Source organism: Hordeum vulgare, chromosome 6H (assembly GCF_904849725.1).
Source record: "Hordeum vulgare subsp. vulgare chromosome 6H, MorexV3_pseudomolecules_assembly, whole genome shotgun sequence".
Classification (NCBI taxonomy): Eukaryota; Viridiplantae; Streptophyta; class Magnoliopsida; order Poales; family Poaceae; genus Hordeum; species Hordeum vulgare.
In genome coordinates, this window is record NC_058523.1 from 333,747,487 (window position 1) to 333,761,205 (window position 13,719).

The window sequence follows — 13,719 nt, forward strand, 5'->3', positions numbered from 1 at the left end:
TGTACTGAAACTCCCGTTGCAACGCACGGGCAATTGTCGTAGTAAAAAGTTACGTTTTGTAGTAATTGTTTAGGTTGCTTACCAACATGTGACATGTGGTATTTGCTTTGTACTGAAACTCTTGTTGCAACGCACGGCAATTGTACTAGTAAAAAGTTACGTTTTGTAGTAATTGTGTAGGTTGCTTACCAACATGTGACAGGTGGTGATTCTTTTTGTTAGTTTAGTGGCAAATCCACGTCCAGACAGAGGGCTAAAATATTCTCTACTATCGCGTCAGGCCCACCTATCAGCGTAAAAGACGTCCTCCAGGCCCGCCTGTCAGCTGCTAAACGCCGAAATTTGAGTACGTGCCCACTGCTGTGAGTGTGAGTAGTACCGGAGATTGAGGAGAAGGAAAGGCACGAGGCCGTCCGTCGGTGGCGGCGTCGCAATCATCCCGCACGCCCCCACGCCACGCCACGCCACACCGTCACCGCCCGCACCAACCCGAGAAAGAACAACACTGGAGGACACCGGCAGCATCAGCAACCCGCTCTCCACCCCCGACAATCCCAAAGCCAAGCAAAGCAACACCAAACCCAAAGCACAAGCACAAGCACAAGCACAAGCTAATCTCGCTCCAGGTTCCACTCTCCACCACGATTCCTCGATTATCTCCCTTCTTCTCCAAGCTTCTAGTCCCCTCTCGCGCTCTCGACTCCGCACCAACCAGCCCAAGCTCGGCCCCTTCGGTGGCGGTTACTACCACTAGTGCCGGTCGGTGGTGGGATGCCCGCCGCTGCGACGGTGGCTGCCGCCCGCTACCGTTTCCTCCCGTCGCCGACTTTCCTCTCGCCAGGCGCAACCCGGTGGTGCCGCCGGTGACCTCATCTCCGCCCCTGCACCACGATGGACCCCACCTCACGCCCCGCCGTCGTCATCGACAATGGCACCGGGTACGCATCTCTGTCCTTCACGCTTACCAGATCTGCGCGTGGGTCGAACGCGCGATGCTGATCCAAGTAACCGTGGCAGCTACACCAAGATGGGATTCGCGGGGAACGTAGAGCCCTGCTTCATCACCCCCACCGCCGTCGCCGTCAACGAGTCCTTCTCCGACCAGACGCGGGCCACCGCCAAGGGGAACTGGCTGGCGCAGCACAGCGCTGGCGTCATGGCCGATCTCGACTTCCTCATAGGGGAGGAGGCTTTAGCCCGGTCACGTTCCAGCAGCACATACAGCTTGAGCTACCCCATTCGCAACGGCCAGGTGGGTGCCGAATGTTGATGTTATGTTTTGAACTCTCATGTGCGTGCGTGATCTTCGTTAACTTGGGCTGAAAATTAACTGCTCAGGTTGACAACTGGGACACCATGGAGAAGTTCTGGCAGCAGTGCATTTTCAATTACCTCAGGTGTGACCCAGAAGATCACTATTTCCTGCTGACCGAGAGCCCACTGACTCCTCCTGAAACCCGGGAGTACACCGGGGAGATCATGTTTGAGACGTTCAATGTGCCTGGTCTGTACATAGCGGTTCAACCCGTCCTTGCCCTAGCCGCAGGATACACAACAACCAAGGTTAGTCGTCAGAGTTTTCTCTTGTGGTTATTGATTGAGCTTTTAGGATTTCCCGAGCCTGGACTCTGAAACTGGCCATTCAGTATACTTTTACTGTTGTATTGCACATTTCCGACGAGCAAGATTTACAGTGGTTCCCTTTTCGATTACCTCGTTTGTTCTGTTCTGTCAATGTAGAATACTCTAGGTTATGCTATGTGATCTCTTGTCTTGGACATTCAACATGTATTGTGTCCTGGGGAAGACTGAGTACCACTAAGACTTCTTTTCATATTAGATTTGTTACGAAAATGCTATTAAGTGGTGCTTTTCCAGTATCACTACTCCCAAATTTCAGCTACGTACTATAGTTTAGTATTGAGCATCTGAAAATTAATTATCTTCTGCTCATGCCTTGTTCGAGTTACAAATAGATACTTAAACCAGGATTTGTACCTTCATGGAATTGTAGGTTATATGCTGTAGAACCATAAGGTCCACAATTACAAAATGTAATGTTAAACTCACTAGTGTGGGGCATGTGAGCCATTGGACCTTCCCGATTAGACGGCTTGCAAGGACTTAAATCCGTGACAACATTTTATTTAGAAAAGGAGGGTATATACCCCCGGCCTCTGCATCTGGGCGATGCATGCAGCCATTTTATTAATTATTCACAATGACCTTACAAAGTATAATACATCAGTAAGTCTGAAGCCACTATCTTCGCAACACCTGTCGCTCCTATCCCCTTGATGAAGGGGTGCCGAATGACCGAGCCTAATACCAAACAGACATCACACCAAAGCCTAACATCTAAAGCCAGTTGCCCTAGCCCAGCCACAATACCGGGACTAGGTCACACCGGTCTGGCGCACTCTCAGAGGCCGCCGCCGCCGTCTTCCACTGATCCATCTCCAGAGCAGGTACTGACGCACCGACCCTGCCAGGGCCGCCTTCGACGCCACCACGGCGGCAAACAACGCCACCATCCTGCATGTATCCATCCACACGCGCCTGTCGCTGAAACTCCACAGCACCATGCCGCCGGGATCCGTTGTCGGCCTTGCGGTAGATGTAGCACCGCTCCTCCTCTTGTCCCCTCCAGCCAGCTCCTGCTCCAAAACGATGCCCCCAGGAGGGAGAACGACACTGAAGGCGCCGTCATCGTCCGATCCGGTAGACCCAGAGCTAGGGTTTTCCCCGGAACATCCCGATCATGTTGACGCAACTTGCAACGACGATGCCTCAATAGGGGAATGACGTCGGAGAAGCCGTCATCTTCCGCTATGACGGAAGTCGGCGCGATTTTTATCGGAAGTAGTGCCACCATGATCTCGCCGTTGATTGGCTCCGAGATCACCCTCGCCATTTAGACGCACGGTGTCGTCAGAAAGCCGGTTGAGGACCTCTGGCCGCCCCAGCCCTATCACGCGCCGTCGGCCGGCAAAAGCCGAACCACGACCAGATCCATGACCGCCTCCGCCGCCATCGCATAGCAGAGGATCCCACCGGAGCACCTCACCAGCCATGGGTTCGCCGGCTGCCGCCGTGGCTGCCGCGCGACGGCGCGAGGACATCCTGCACGTGGCGCCCCGGCCGCCTCATGGGAGATCCGGCGCAACCCTCCTGCCCTAGCCCTTTTGGCGTCGGGGGCCGCCACCACCGCGGCCAGTGACTGCAGCAGCGGCGGCAGGGATCTACCTCGCGGGAGGGCCGGTGGCGTGAAGGAGCTGATCCCCTTGGCGTCGCCCTGGGTGGCGGCGTGAGGGAGTTTTTTTCTATCAAAGAACGAGCAAAATGCAGTGTAGATACCACTGGACCTGGTAATCTGATGGTCCATGCCCCAGGGGTTCCGGTGGGTCTCATCCGTACACTATCCTCCTATTGCGTTGTGTCACAGTGTCACAGTGTTCTCTACTGCGTTGTGTCACAGTGTCAGATGGCAGTCTAGAAAGGATTTGAGCAATCTGAACCTTCTGGGGCCATGGGCTACTGCTGTAAGGAAGTTTAATAAATTCAACAAGGTATCGCCCCAAGAGAAATTCCAAAGGAAATTTTCAGCACACGATAAATTAGAAGTTGATAAATAAAAAGTGAAAAATCGACCAAATTAGAGGTCTGCTACGCAGCCAGACATGGTATCCTTCATTATTTTCACGCACATTCTGCTTGTTATTGATATAGAAAGGGGCTATAACATTTGAAAAGGCAAAATGGACCCCAGGCTACATGGAGCCTTTTCTCGAAAATTTTGAAAAGTATAATTTTGAGACTACAAAAAAAACCCTGAAATCTTTTGTACATGTACTTATAGTCTATAGATATATAGTATTTGTGTACATTTGTTCGACAATATGTATTTCATCTGTGGTGTCATAAATAAGATAAATATGTTGATAAAAAATGAAGTTACCTTTTGCTGTTTATGGAGACACATTTTTCTGTGTAGCCTATAAATCAACATATAATTTTACATATACGTAGAAAACATCTATATGTAATGTTATTTTTTTTATACTTCTAAATATACTTTTAGTTTTTTTTAAATAGCGAGCACCATGGTGCTCGAAAGCCTAATTGCCGCTCCTTTATTTTATTACAGCAAGTTAGTCGGTGGGTTTGCTTCGGAGTAAGATGGTATTGCTGTTCACTGTACCATCATTAGTTAGACTTTGAGAACCCGGCAGATGAACTCATAGATCCACTCCTAGTTCTGCACTACTTGCAAATAGAAGATGTCCATCTGCGGAGTTGACTGCTAGGCTAGTTGTTACTTCAGCAATTAAGTACTGAGTTGGAATCGGAAGAGGATCAAATGGACTGATCTAGTTGGATGGGAATTACATAAGGGATTAGAGATGATATGTTAGTGTTCTGCTAGCCATGCACCTCGATTTGGTTTAGGATCAAGAAATATTGGGTGTTTTTGCTTTATACTCCCTCCGTTCCTAAATATAAGTCTTTCTAGAGGTTCAACTAGTGGACTACATACGGATGTATATAGACATATTTTAGAATATAGATTCATTCATTTTGCTCCGTATGTAGACATCTAGTGAAATATCTTAAAAGACTTATATTTAGGTACGGAGGGAGTAGTAAGTACTAACTGTCTCACAATAGCAGTCCTTCATGCAGCTTTGTTTTGATCATATTTTCCCTCATCATGTGTAATCTATTTTGCTTTTAGATCCCCAAACTTTTGGTAAGGTAGAGAATACACCTATCACCTAAAACTAAACCTGCATCCATATTAAACCTGGTCCAGTGCATGCTTCCATTCAAATGACAGTGCTTGCTACCATTTCTACCACCCTACTTTCCTTGAGCCTGGCATATTAAGTGCGTTAGAATCCAACACAAATTGGTTGTTGAGCTTGCCAACATTGACTTGAAATGTTAAACATGATGCACTCGTATTCGTTCCACATGGTCATGTATCAGTTGCGTCTACATCAGTAGCTTACTAGATGTTTGCAAATCCCCCTCTCTCTCCCTTCCATCCAGCGTGGTGTAATCTAACACATGGGAATCATGCATTCCTGATTCACAGAATATTTGCATATTTTGTTGCTCCATCCACTTGCAGTTTGTGCTACATTCTTGAATCTTGACTATTATTTTCTTACTTCCCCTGTTAAGCTACCATCAGACTGGATATTTATTGTGCAACTTCATGCTGTGTTTTCAGTGTGAAATGACAGGTGTTGTGGTTGATGTGGGTGACGGAGCTACCCACATTGTTCCTGTTGCTGATGGGTATGTCATTGGGAACAGTATCAGTTCTATCCCACTTACAGGCAAGGATGTTACCCAGTTTATTCAGCAACTTATGAAGGTAGTTTCCACAGTCAGAAGATAGTACTTAACTTCTTATTTTATTAGCGTCAGAAGGAAGTGATAAAATAGTTATGAATAATGTTCTCAATCATGCGCATTGAGACAACGACATACTGAAACTCATGTTTATCCTCACCTTGTGAGTAAGGAAAACAGATCACCTATATGAAGGACATGCATAATTTTCTTATTTAGCTTCAAATAATCATATAGAGAAATAGACTGCATGACCACGCTGTACTAAGTTATCGAACTTCCAATTCTTGAATGCAGGAAAGAGGTGAACACATTCCACCCGAAGAATCTTTTGATGTAGCAAGGAGGGCGAAGGAAATGTACTGCTATACATGTTCGGATATTGTGAAGGTATTAAGTACATCTGGCGTTTACTATGTTGCTTGTTGTTGTTGAACATCTATAGACTATCTGTTATTCTGTTTTCCAGAAAAAATATGTCTCTATAGAAAAGAAGTTTCCTCTTTTGTTCTCAGCTGAACAAGGTTTTTGTAAGCAAAACAGTTAGCAACCTGTACCAGTACAGCAGATAGCACTCAGGCTTATGCATTGGCATATTAACACCTTGCTGGCAGGACTTAATAGTGTAAACTCCCTGCTCTTAAGATGTTTTGCTGAATATTTTTCCTCTTCAACATTTTCTGCCATTGCTGATTGTTAAATTGTCATCTTTTTCTAGTCTGCTTTAAATCATTTTTTGAGCAAGAAACAATCCAAAAAGAACAATATTCATATTACATCTTCGTTTTTCTTTTGTTTCAGGAATTTAATAAGCATGACAGGGAGCCCTCTAAGTATATAAAACGATTGACTGGCATCAAACCAAAAACGGGTGCTCCATACACCTGTGACATAGGATACGAGCGCTTCCTGGGCCCTGAGGTTAGTACACTGATGTGTTCTGTAGTTACTTCTGTGTTGTCATGTCTTATTTAGGCTCGTCTTTTACACATCTATAAAACCGGCATCACGCGGACTCCTCATCAGCAAAAAACACTTTGAAATTTAGGGTTTGTTTTGGATCGCTTTAAGTTGGTGAACATGAGGCAAAGTTCAGGATAGTTACACTTCTAATCTTTTCTACTTATAAAGATTGGAGTTGGTGGTGAGTCCAGATATGGCTCCAACATCCTTTCCAAATAAACAATTGCACACATCCCAGATATGGAACTAGCAGGGGCGTACCCAGGTAGAGCTACCAGGGGTCACTGGACACCGGGTAAAAAATTATGTATTTGGTATACTTCATGTATGTGTAGGGTAGTTACACTTCTAATCTTTTCTACTTATAAAGATTGGAGTTGGTGGTGAGTCCAGATATGGCTCCAACATCCTTTCCAAATAAACAATTGCACACATCCCAGATGTGGAACTAGCAGGGGCGTACCCAGGTAGAGCTACCAGGGGTCACTGGACACCGGGTAAAAAATTATGTATTTGGTATACTTCATGTATGCGTAGTGTGTGACACCCCCAAATTAAAGCAAATGATGTGTATTATTTATGTGAGGACACCGGCTCAATTTCTTTCTAAGTCCGCCCCTGGGAACTAGCAACCTTCCAAGAGACATATAAAGAAATGTACTTTACTCACATGTGGAATCTATCATAAATAAGCAAATACACTACTTTCATGTGAGACCAACTTTTTTGTAAAAGGCACAAATAACAAAGACAAAAATGTGACTTCAACTAAAAACCGATCTTGGTTTTAGTTCTCTTCCCAACCTACCATGGTCATTTAAAATTTCTTGACGCTGCATGTCTCTCACAAAGATGGCAAAGAAGGCTGCTAAGCGAGCTGTGAGTGAAGCAAGGGGTCGGGCGTATGAGGACCTCTATCAGCGGTTAGACACGAGGGAAGGAGAAAGGGACATCTATAAGACGGCCAAGATTCGAGGGAGGAAGACGAGGGATGTTGACCAAATCAAATGTATCAAGGATGGAGCAGATCAACTCCTGGTGGAGAACGAGGAGATCAAGCACATATGGCAGGAGTACTTTGACAAGCTGTTGAATGGGGAGAGTGAGAGCTCTACCATTGAACTGGACGACTCCTTTGATGATACTAGCAGGCACTTTGTGCGGCGTATCCAGGAGTCGGAGGTCAAGGAGGCTTTAAGAAGGATGAAAGGAGGCAAGGCGATGGGCCCCGATTGTATCCCCATTGAGGTATGGAGAGGCCTCGGGGACATAGCGCTAGTATGGCTAACCAAGCTTTTCAACCTCATATTTCGGGAAAACAAGATTCCAGAAGAATGGAGTATATTAGTACCAATCTTCAAGAACAAAGGGGATGTTCAAAGTTGTACTAATTACTGTGGAATTAACCGATGAGTCATACAATGAAGCTATGTTAGAGAGTCATTGAGCACCGCCTAAGAAGAATGACAAGCGTGACCAAAAATGAGTTTGGTTTCATGCCTGGGAGGTCGACCATGGAAGCCATTTTCTTGGTACGACAACTTATGGAGAGATACAGGGAGCAAAAGAAGGACCTGCATATGGTGTTCATTGATTTGGCGAAGGCCTATGATAAGATACCGCGGAATGTCATGTGGTGGGCCTTGGAGACACACAAAGTCCCAGCAAAGTACATTACCCTCATCAAGGAATGTACGAAAATGTTGTGACAAGTGTTCGAAAAAGTGATGGTGATAGCGATGACTTCCCGATTAAAATAGGATTGCACCAGGGGTCGGCTTTGAGCCCTTATCTTTTTGCCTTGGTGATGGATGAGGTCACAAGGGATATACAAGGAGGTATCCCATGGTGTATGCTCTTTGCGGACGATGTGGTGCTAGTCGATGATAATCAGACGGGGGTCAACAGGAGGTTAGAGCTGTGGAGACAAACCTTGGAATTGAAAGGTTTTAGACTTAGTAGAACTAAATCGAGTACATGAAGCGCGGTTTCAGTACTACTAGGCATGAGGAGGAGGAGGAGGAGGAGGAGGTTAGCCTGGATGGGCAGGTGGTGCCTCAGAAGGACACCTATCGTTATTTGGGATCAATGCTGCAGAAGGATGGGAATATCGATGAAGATGTGAACCATCGAATTAAAGCCGGATGGATGAAGTGGCGCCAAGCTTCTGGCATTCTCTGTGACAAGAGAGTGCCACAAAATCTAAAAGGCAAGTTCTATAGGACAGTGGTTCGACCCGCAATGTTGTATGGCGTTGAGTGTTGGCCGACTAAAAGGCGACATGTGCAACAGTTAGGTGTGGCAGAGATGCGCATGTTGAGATGGATGTGTGGCCACACAAGGAAGGACCGAGTCCGGAATGATGACATACGTGATAGAGTTAGGGTAGCGCCGATAGATGAGAAGCTTGTCCAACATCGTCGGAGATGGTTTGGGCATATTTAGCGCAGGCCTCCAGAAGCTCCAATGCATAGCGGACGGCTAAAACATGCTGATAACCTCAGAAGAGGTCGCAATAGACCGAGTCTGACATGGGAGGAGTCCTTAAAGAGAGATTTGAAGGACTGGAGTATCACCAGAGAACTAGCCATGGACAGGGGTGCGTGGAAGCTTACTATCCATATGCCATAACCATGAGCTGGTCGCGAGATCTTATGGGTTTCACCTCTAGCCTACCCCAACTTGTTTGGGACTAAAGGCTTTATTTGTTGTTGTTGTTGCATGTCTCTCACCGTATTTTTGCTATCTTTTCTAATTGTAAATCACGCAATGGTCATAGAGAACACTAATGTTATTTCACCACCTCTAACCCAATGGTTTCGTGGCAACGCACAGGCATCATGCTAGTAATAGTAAAAAATAAAACTTGACATCACAGATAGTAAAATGCAGTCTTATTTGATTTGAAACCCTTTCTAGTTTCGATGCATATGTTGCAGACAATACGTTTGGGAGGATTTTGAAACTTCTTCGCGATATGTTTCAATTTCAAAGCTCGTTTTAGATCGATTTTCTCAGAGTGCTGCCTAATATCTGTAGTTTCAGGAGGATCTTGAAATTCGCTTGCGATATGTTTCAATTTCAAAGCTTGTTTTATTTCAATTTTCTCAGAGTGTTGCATAATGTCTGTAGATATTCTTCCACCCCGAGATTTACAACAATGACTTTACCACTCCTTTGCAAGATGTTATAGACAAGTGCATCCAATCATCCCCAATTGATACAAGGAGGGCTCTTTATAAGGTTTGTGCATGAAAATCTTGTTTTCGCTGACATTACAGTATTTTGAGTGTGCTGTCAATGTCACAGAATATTGTCTTGTCTGGGGGGTCAACTATGTTTAAGGATTTCCACAGAAGATTACAGCGGGACCTGAAAAAGATTGTGGATGTACGGGTCCGTGCATCTAATGCTCGGCTTGGTGGAGATGCCAAGGTATAAACTTTCCTTGTTTGCTCTTTTCCTCTTTCTGGCAGCAGAAAGCAATGACTTTGTTTGTACTTCCGGAACTTGAAAATTCAGCTAAATTAAATGGTTTCAGGCTCAACCCGTGGAAGTAAATGTGGTTAGTCATCCAATTCAAAGATATGCGGTTTGGTTTGGTGGATCGGTGCTTGCATCTACAGCAGAATTCTACGAGGTATTCAAATTTTGTCTCCCTACAGCAGTAAGAAAACACGTGTCTTTACTACTTATAAAGATTGAAGTTGGTGGTGACTGGTGAGTTCACATATGGGTCCAGCATCCTTTCCAAATAAACAAATACACGCATCCCCACATGTGGAACAAGCAACCTTCCAAGAGACATGTAAAGAAATGTACTTTACTCGCATGTGGGATCTATCATAAATAAACAAATACACTATTTTCATATGAAACCAACTTTTTTTAAAATGTACAAATGACAAAGACAAAAATGTGAAAATTGATCTTGGTTTTAGTTCTCTACCCAACCTACTATGGTCATTTAAAATTCTCTGATGCTGCATGTCTCTCACCGTATTTTTGTATCTTTTCTAATCGTAAATCATGCAACGGTCATAAAGGACACTAACGTTATTTCAACACCTCCAAGCCAATGGTTCTGGGGCAACGCACGGGCATCGTACTAGTCACCTGAAATTTGTTAATGTGTTTCGAGTTTTGCTTCGGTCCCCACAAAAAGGAAAATAGAAGAGTTTTACTTCAAAATGGTACTACCTTTGTAAACAAATGTAAGACGATTTACGTCACTGTTTTAGTGATCTAAACCGTCTTATATTTGTTTTCAGAGGGAGTACTTTTGTGCTGAAGTGATCAAGAGATTAGATGGAAAATCAGGTCAAATGCACCGGGAGCTAGGCCCATAGTACAAACTCGAATGTCCAACAACAAACACCGTCTTCATCTGCATCATCTGAAAATACTTCCTCCGTCAGTTTCGTACGATGGCGTTGTTTGAGGAAGTGACAACTCTTTGAAGCATTGTGATCCTGATCCGTGATATCGTGCCATGCCCCATCTGTAACGTAATTAAGGCCAATCCGTGGAAATCAAACACATACATGAGCTCCCAGTAAATCACAACAGCTACCTGCGCTGTGCTGGAAGTCACATCGCCATCTCTACACAACCATACCCTCTGCGTCAAGCCACCGTTCATAGATTGCATCTCACCGCCGAAAGCAAGCACGTAGGAACGGGAGGTCGGCCGATATCCGCCACTGTTGCAGAGCCAAAACTCCACATACGGAACCATGTGGCAGCCCCTTGCCATCCACGTTCAAGGCAGCCGGCGGCGGATCAGGTTCATCGCCGCAATCTATCCGGCTCGAGTCACCGGCCACCAGAAAAGGCCCTGCATAAATTTGCGCTGGCCATGCCCAGTGGCTACCGCGGCTGCACAAATAGCGCCACTTCTCCGTGTCACTTGCGCCGTTCCTTTGAGTCTGAGGATGAGCCCCTGCATATAGTTGCGCTGGCCATGCCCGGCAGCCACCACTGCTGCACAAATAGCGCCGCCACATCTGCGTGTCACTCATGCCGTTTCTTTGAGTCTGTGGATGGATTCCCATGCAGTACTCTGTTTACGACGAGGTTCCCTTTGTGGTGGCTGCAACGGCCTTGATGTGCTGCTTTCTTGTGCCATGACTCATCGTCGTTAATGTACTCCGGAACGCCACATCCATCGACCTGACCGAGGATGACAGCAGAGCCCCACCACCGCCGTCGGCCACGTGGGGTTTTCCCAATGGCATCCTCCGGTGACGGCGAGGGGAGGAGAACAAAGATGGGAGGGCTCCTAGGGGAGGAAGCGGTCGCACCCATGTCGCGGTTTGATTTTGTGAGGGCTGGCCACAATTAAGTACAGTACTCCATCCGTCTCAGTTTTAGTTCTAGATTGACAATTTAACTAATTAAATATGTATCATATGTGATGAAAAATATATGTTTAGAAACTACATCCACTTAAGAATCTAATGACATAATTTTTGTGACATATAATGTATATTTAATTAGTCAAATCAATAACTTAGAACTACGCGCATGCCCTGTAAACTGAGACGGAGGGAGTAGATTATACTACCCTTGCAATTAAAAACGGGCAAATTTTAATCTCCACTAACGCCGGTATGTTGGAGCATGTAGTTTTGAAAGTGGATTATACTGAAGCATCTTTACTGTGATTTGTTTTAACTTGCATTGTCAGTATCTGATCTAAGCTAACCGTCATTATTTTTTTTGTCCAACAGGCTTGCCACACAAAAGCAGAGTATGAAGAGTACGGTGCAAGCATCTGCCGATCGAATCCCGTTTTCAAAGGGATGTACTGAGATTTGCGCATGAAAGACTAGCGTCACAGATAGCATATCCATGCAATCAGCCTGATGAGCCTAGCTAGCAGTAGCAGGCTGGCAGCATGGTAAAACTGACACCGGAGGCAGGCTCTCTATACCGTTTGTTTGTACACAACCAGCGTGCATATAGAGATAAACAACATTTCGTCAATATATCTTTTGTATACTATACATCTGTAGATGTAGAATGGTGCTGGTAGTGTAGCAAACAGGAGGATTCGTGACCGGATGGCGCTGGCGGTGCCTTAGCGGCACATGCTAGCTGTTGTATTTTTCTTTAGAAAAGGTGCTAGCTGTTGTATAATCTTTAGTACGAGTGGAGTGGAGTATCGCCGGAAACTGAACAGCTTTTTGTGGGTGGGCTGGTGTGGCTCGTATTTTCCCGTGAAGTTGTTGCCACCGGTTTTCTAGATAGTGGAAGATTTCAGTTGACATCGTAAACATGATGCATTTATTATTTATCTAATACTCCATGAAATATGGTAATCATGATGTTTCTCCCAGACAACATAGAGAGTCTGCGCGTGCACCCGTCGATCGATCTTAATTAGGCCCTGTTTTTTTAAAAAGTTCTAGGACTTGTTTTTAATCCCAACTAAAAAGTTTCTAGTCCCTATTTTTTTTTTCAAGGACTAAACATGGACTACAGGTTATTAAATGACATGTAAAAAGACCATGTCATCCCTAGTAATGTACTAAAAGTTATTAAATGACATGCTAAAAGTAGAGTCATTGTTGAAAGAAGTGTCAAAAAAGTCCCAAAAAGTCACTTTCATAGAGACTTCTTCCTAAAAAGTTCCTTCCATAAGGACTTCTTCCTTTAGTCCCAAATACCTATTTTTAGTCCTTAAAAATTCTTCCTGTTTTTTTAGTTCCTACATCAAAAAGTCTTTGAAAAGAGACACCCCCTTAGATGCGTGCAGTCACCTAGATATGCATTTCCACCGTTTAGTTAGATAGATTCGACCAGTGCGGATGCAGTTAGAGGTCCGTGATCAGTTAGCTGGCACCAAGACGGCAAGGCAATGCACCGAATCGGTTGCCGCCCGGAAGCCCTGGCTGGTTGTTTGGTGATAATTATCGGTGCGTTGTAATAGGTGTAAACATTCTAGCACCATGATAAGGACCGAAGGGGTTGCGTTGTAATGGGTGTAAACATTTTAGCACCATGATAAGGACCGAAGGGTTTGTGTCTTCCCGGACCCAAACCAGTTCAGCCTAGTCGTTCAGTATTTTGATTATTTCTGTTCGGTTAGTTCGGTTTATGAGTTATTTGGGTATTTAGAAATGGAAACCAAATTTTTTTCTGTCAAAAAATAACCGAACCTAAATTATCCAAAATTTCGGTTTGGGTAATTCGGGTATCCAAAAAACCCTAAATATTCGTAGCACACATCAACTTTTGGTATGATTAATTCGGATAGTGTGGATATTTTGGATAGTATGAGTATTTTAGTTTGTATGGGTAACATGTAAGTGTAATAATAACATGAATAATTTGGATATTATGAATAATTCGGGTAGTATGGGTATTTCGGGTTTTCTAGACTAGAACCCG

General features: G+C 44.8%; 1 protein-coding gene across 2 annotated transcripts; it reads left to right on the forward strand.

Moving 5' to 3' along the window:
- Window positions 1–429: 429 nt before the first annotated feature.
- On the forward strand, window positions 430–12,602 carry LOC123402112 (actin-related protein 3). Of its 2 annotated transcripts, XM_045095993.1 has the most exons (10): window positions 440–938; window positions 1,018–1,252; window positions 1,339–1,563; window positions 5,237–5,383; window positions 5,659–5,751; window positions 6,163–6,282; window positions 9,457–9,567; window positions 9,634–9,759; window positions 9,866–9,964; window positions 12,057–12,602. In XM_045095993.1, the coding sequence occupies exons 1-10, from the start codon at window positions 892–894 to the stop codon at window positions 12,135–12,137; spliced, it is 1,284 nt and encodes a 427-aa protein (XP_044951928.1). In that variant the 5' UTR covers window positions 440–891; the 3' UTR covers window positions 12,138–12,602. The 2 variants fall into 2 exon arrangements, with proteins under 2 accessions (XP_044951929.1, XP_044951928.1); XM_045095994.1 differs by lacking the exon at window positions 12,057–12,602 and having other exon boundaries at window positions 430–938; window positions 9,847–9,939.
- The last annotated feature ends 1,117 nt before the right edge of the window (window positions 12,603–13,719 follow it).

Bases quoted from the DNA above. Each gene is read 5' to 3' on its own strand.
- LOC123402112 (XM_045095993.1), top strand. From the start codon at position 892: ATGGACCCCACCTCACGCCCCGCCGTCGTCATCGACAATGGCACCGG. The intron at 1,564-5,236 runs GTTAGTCGTCAG...CTGTGTTTTCAG, and splicing joins CAGGATACACAACAACCAAG to TGTGAAATGACAGGTGTTGT. The intron at 9,568-9,633 runs GTTTGTGCATGA...TCAATGTCACAG, and splicing joins CAAGGAGGGCTCTTTATAAG to AATATTGTCTTGTCTGGGGG.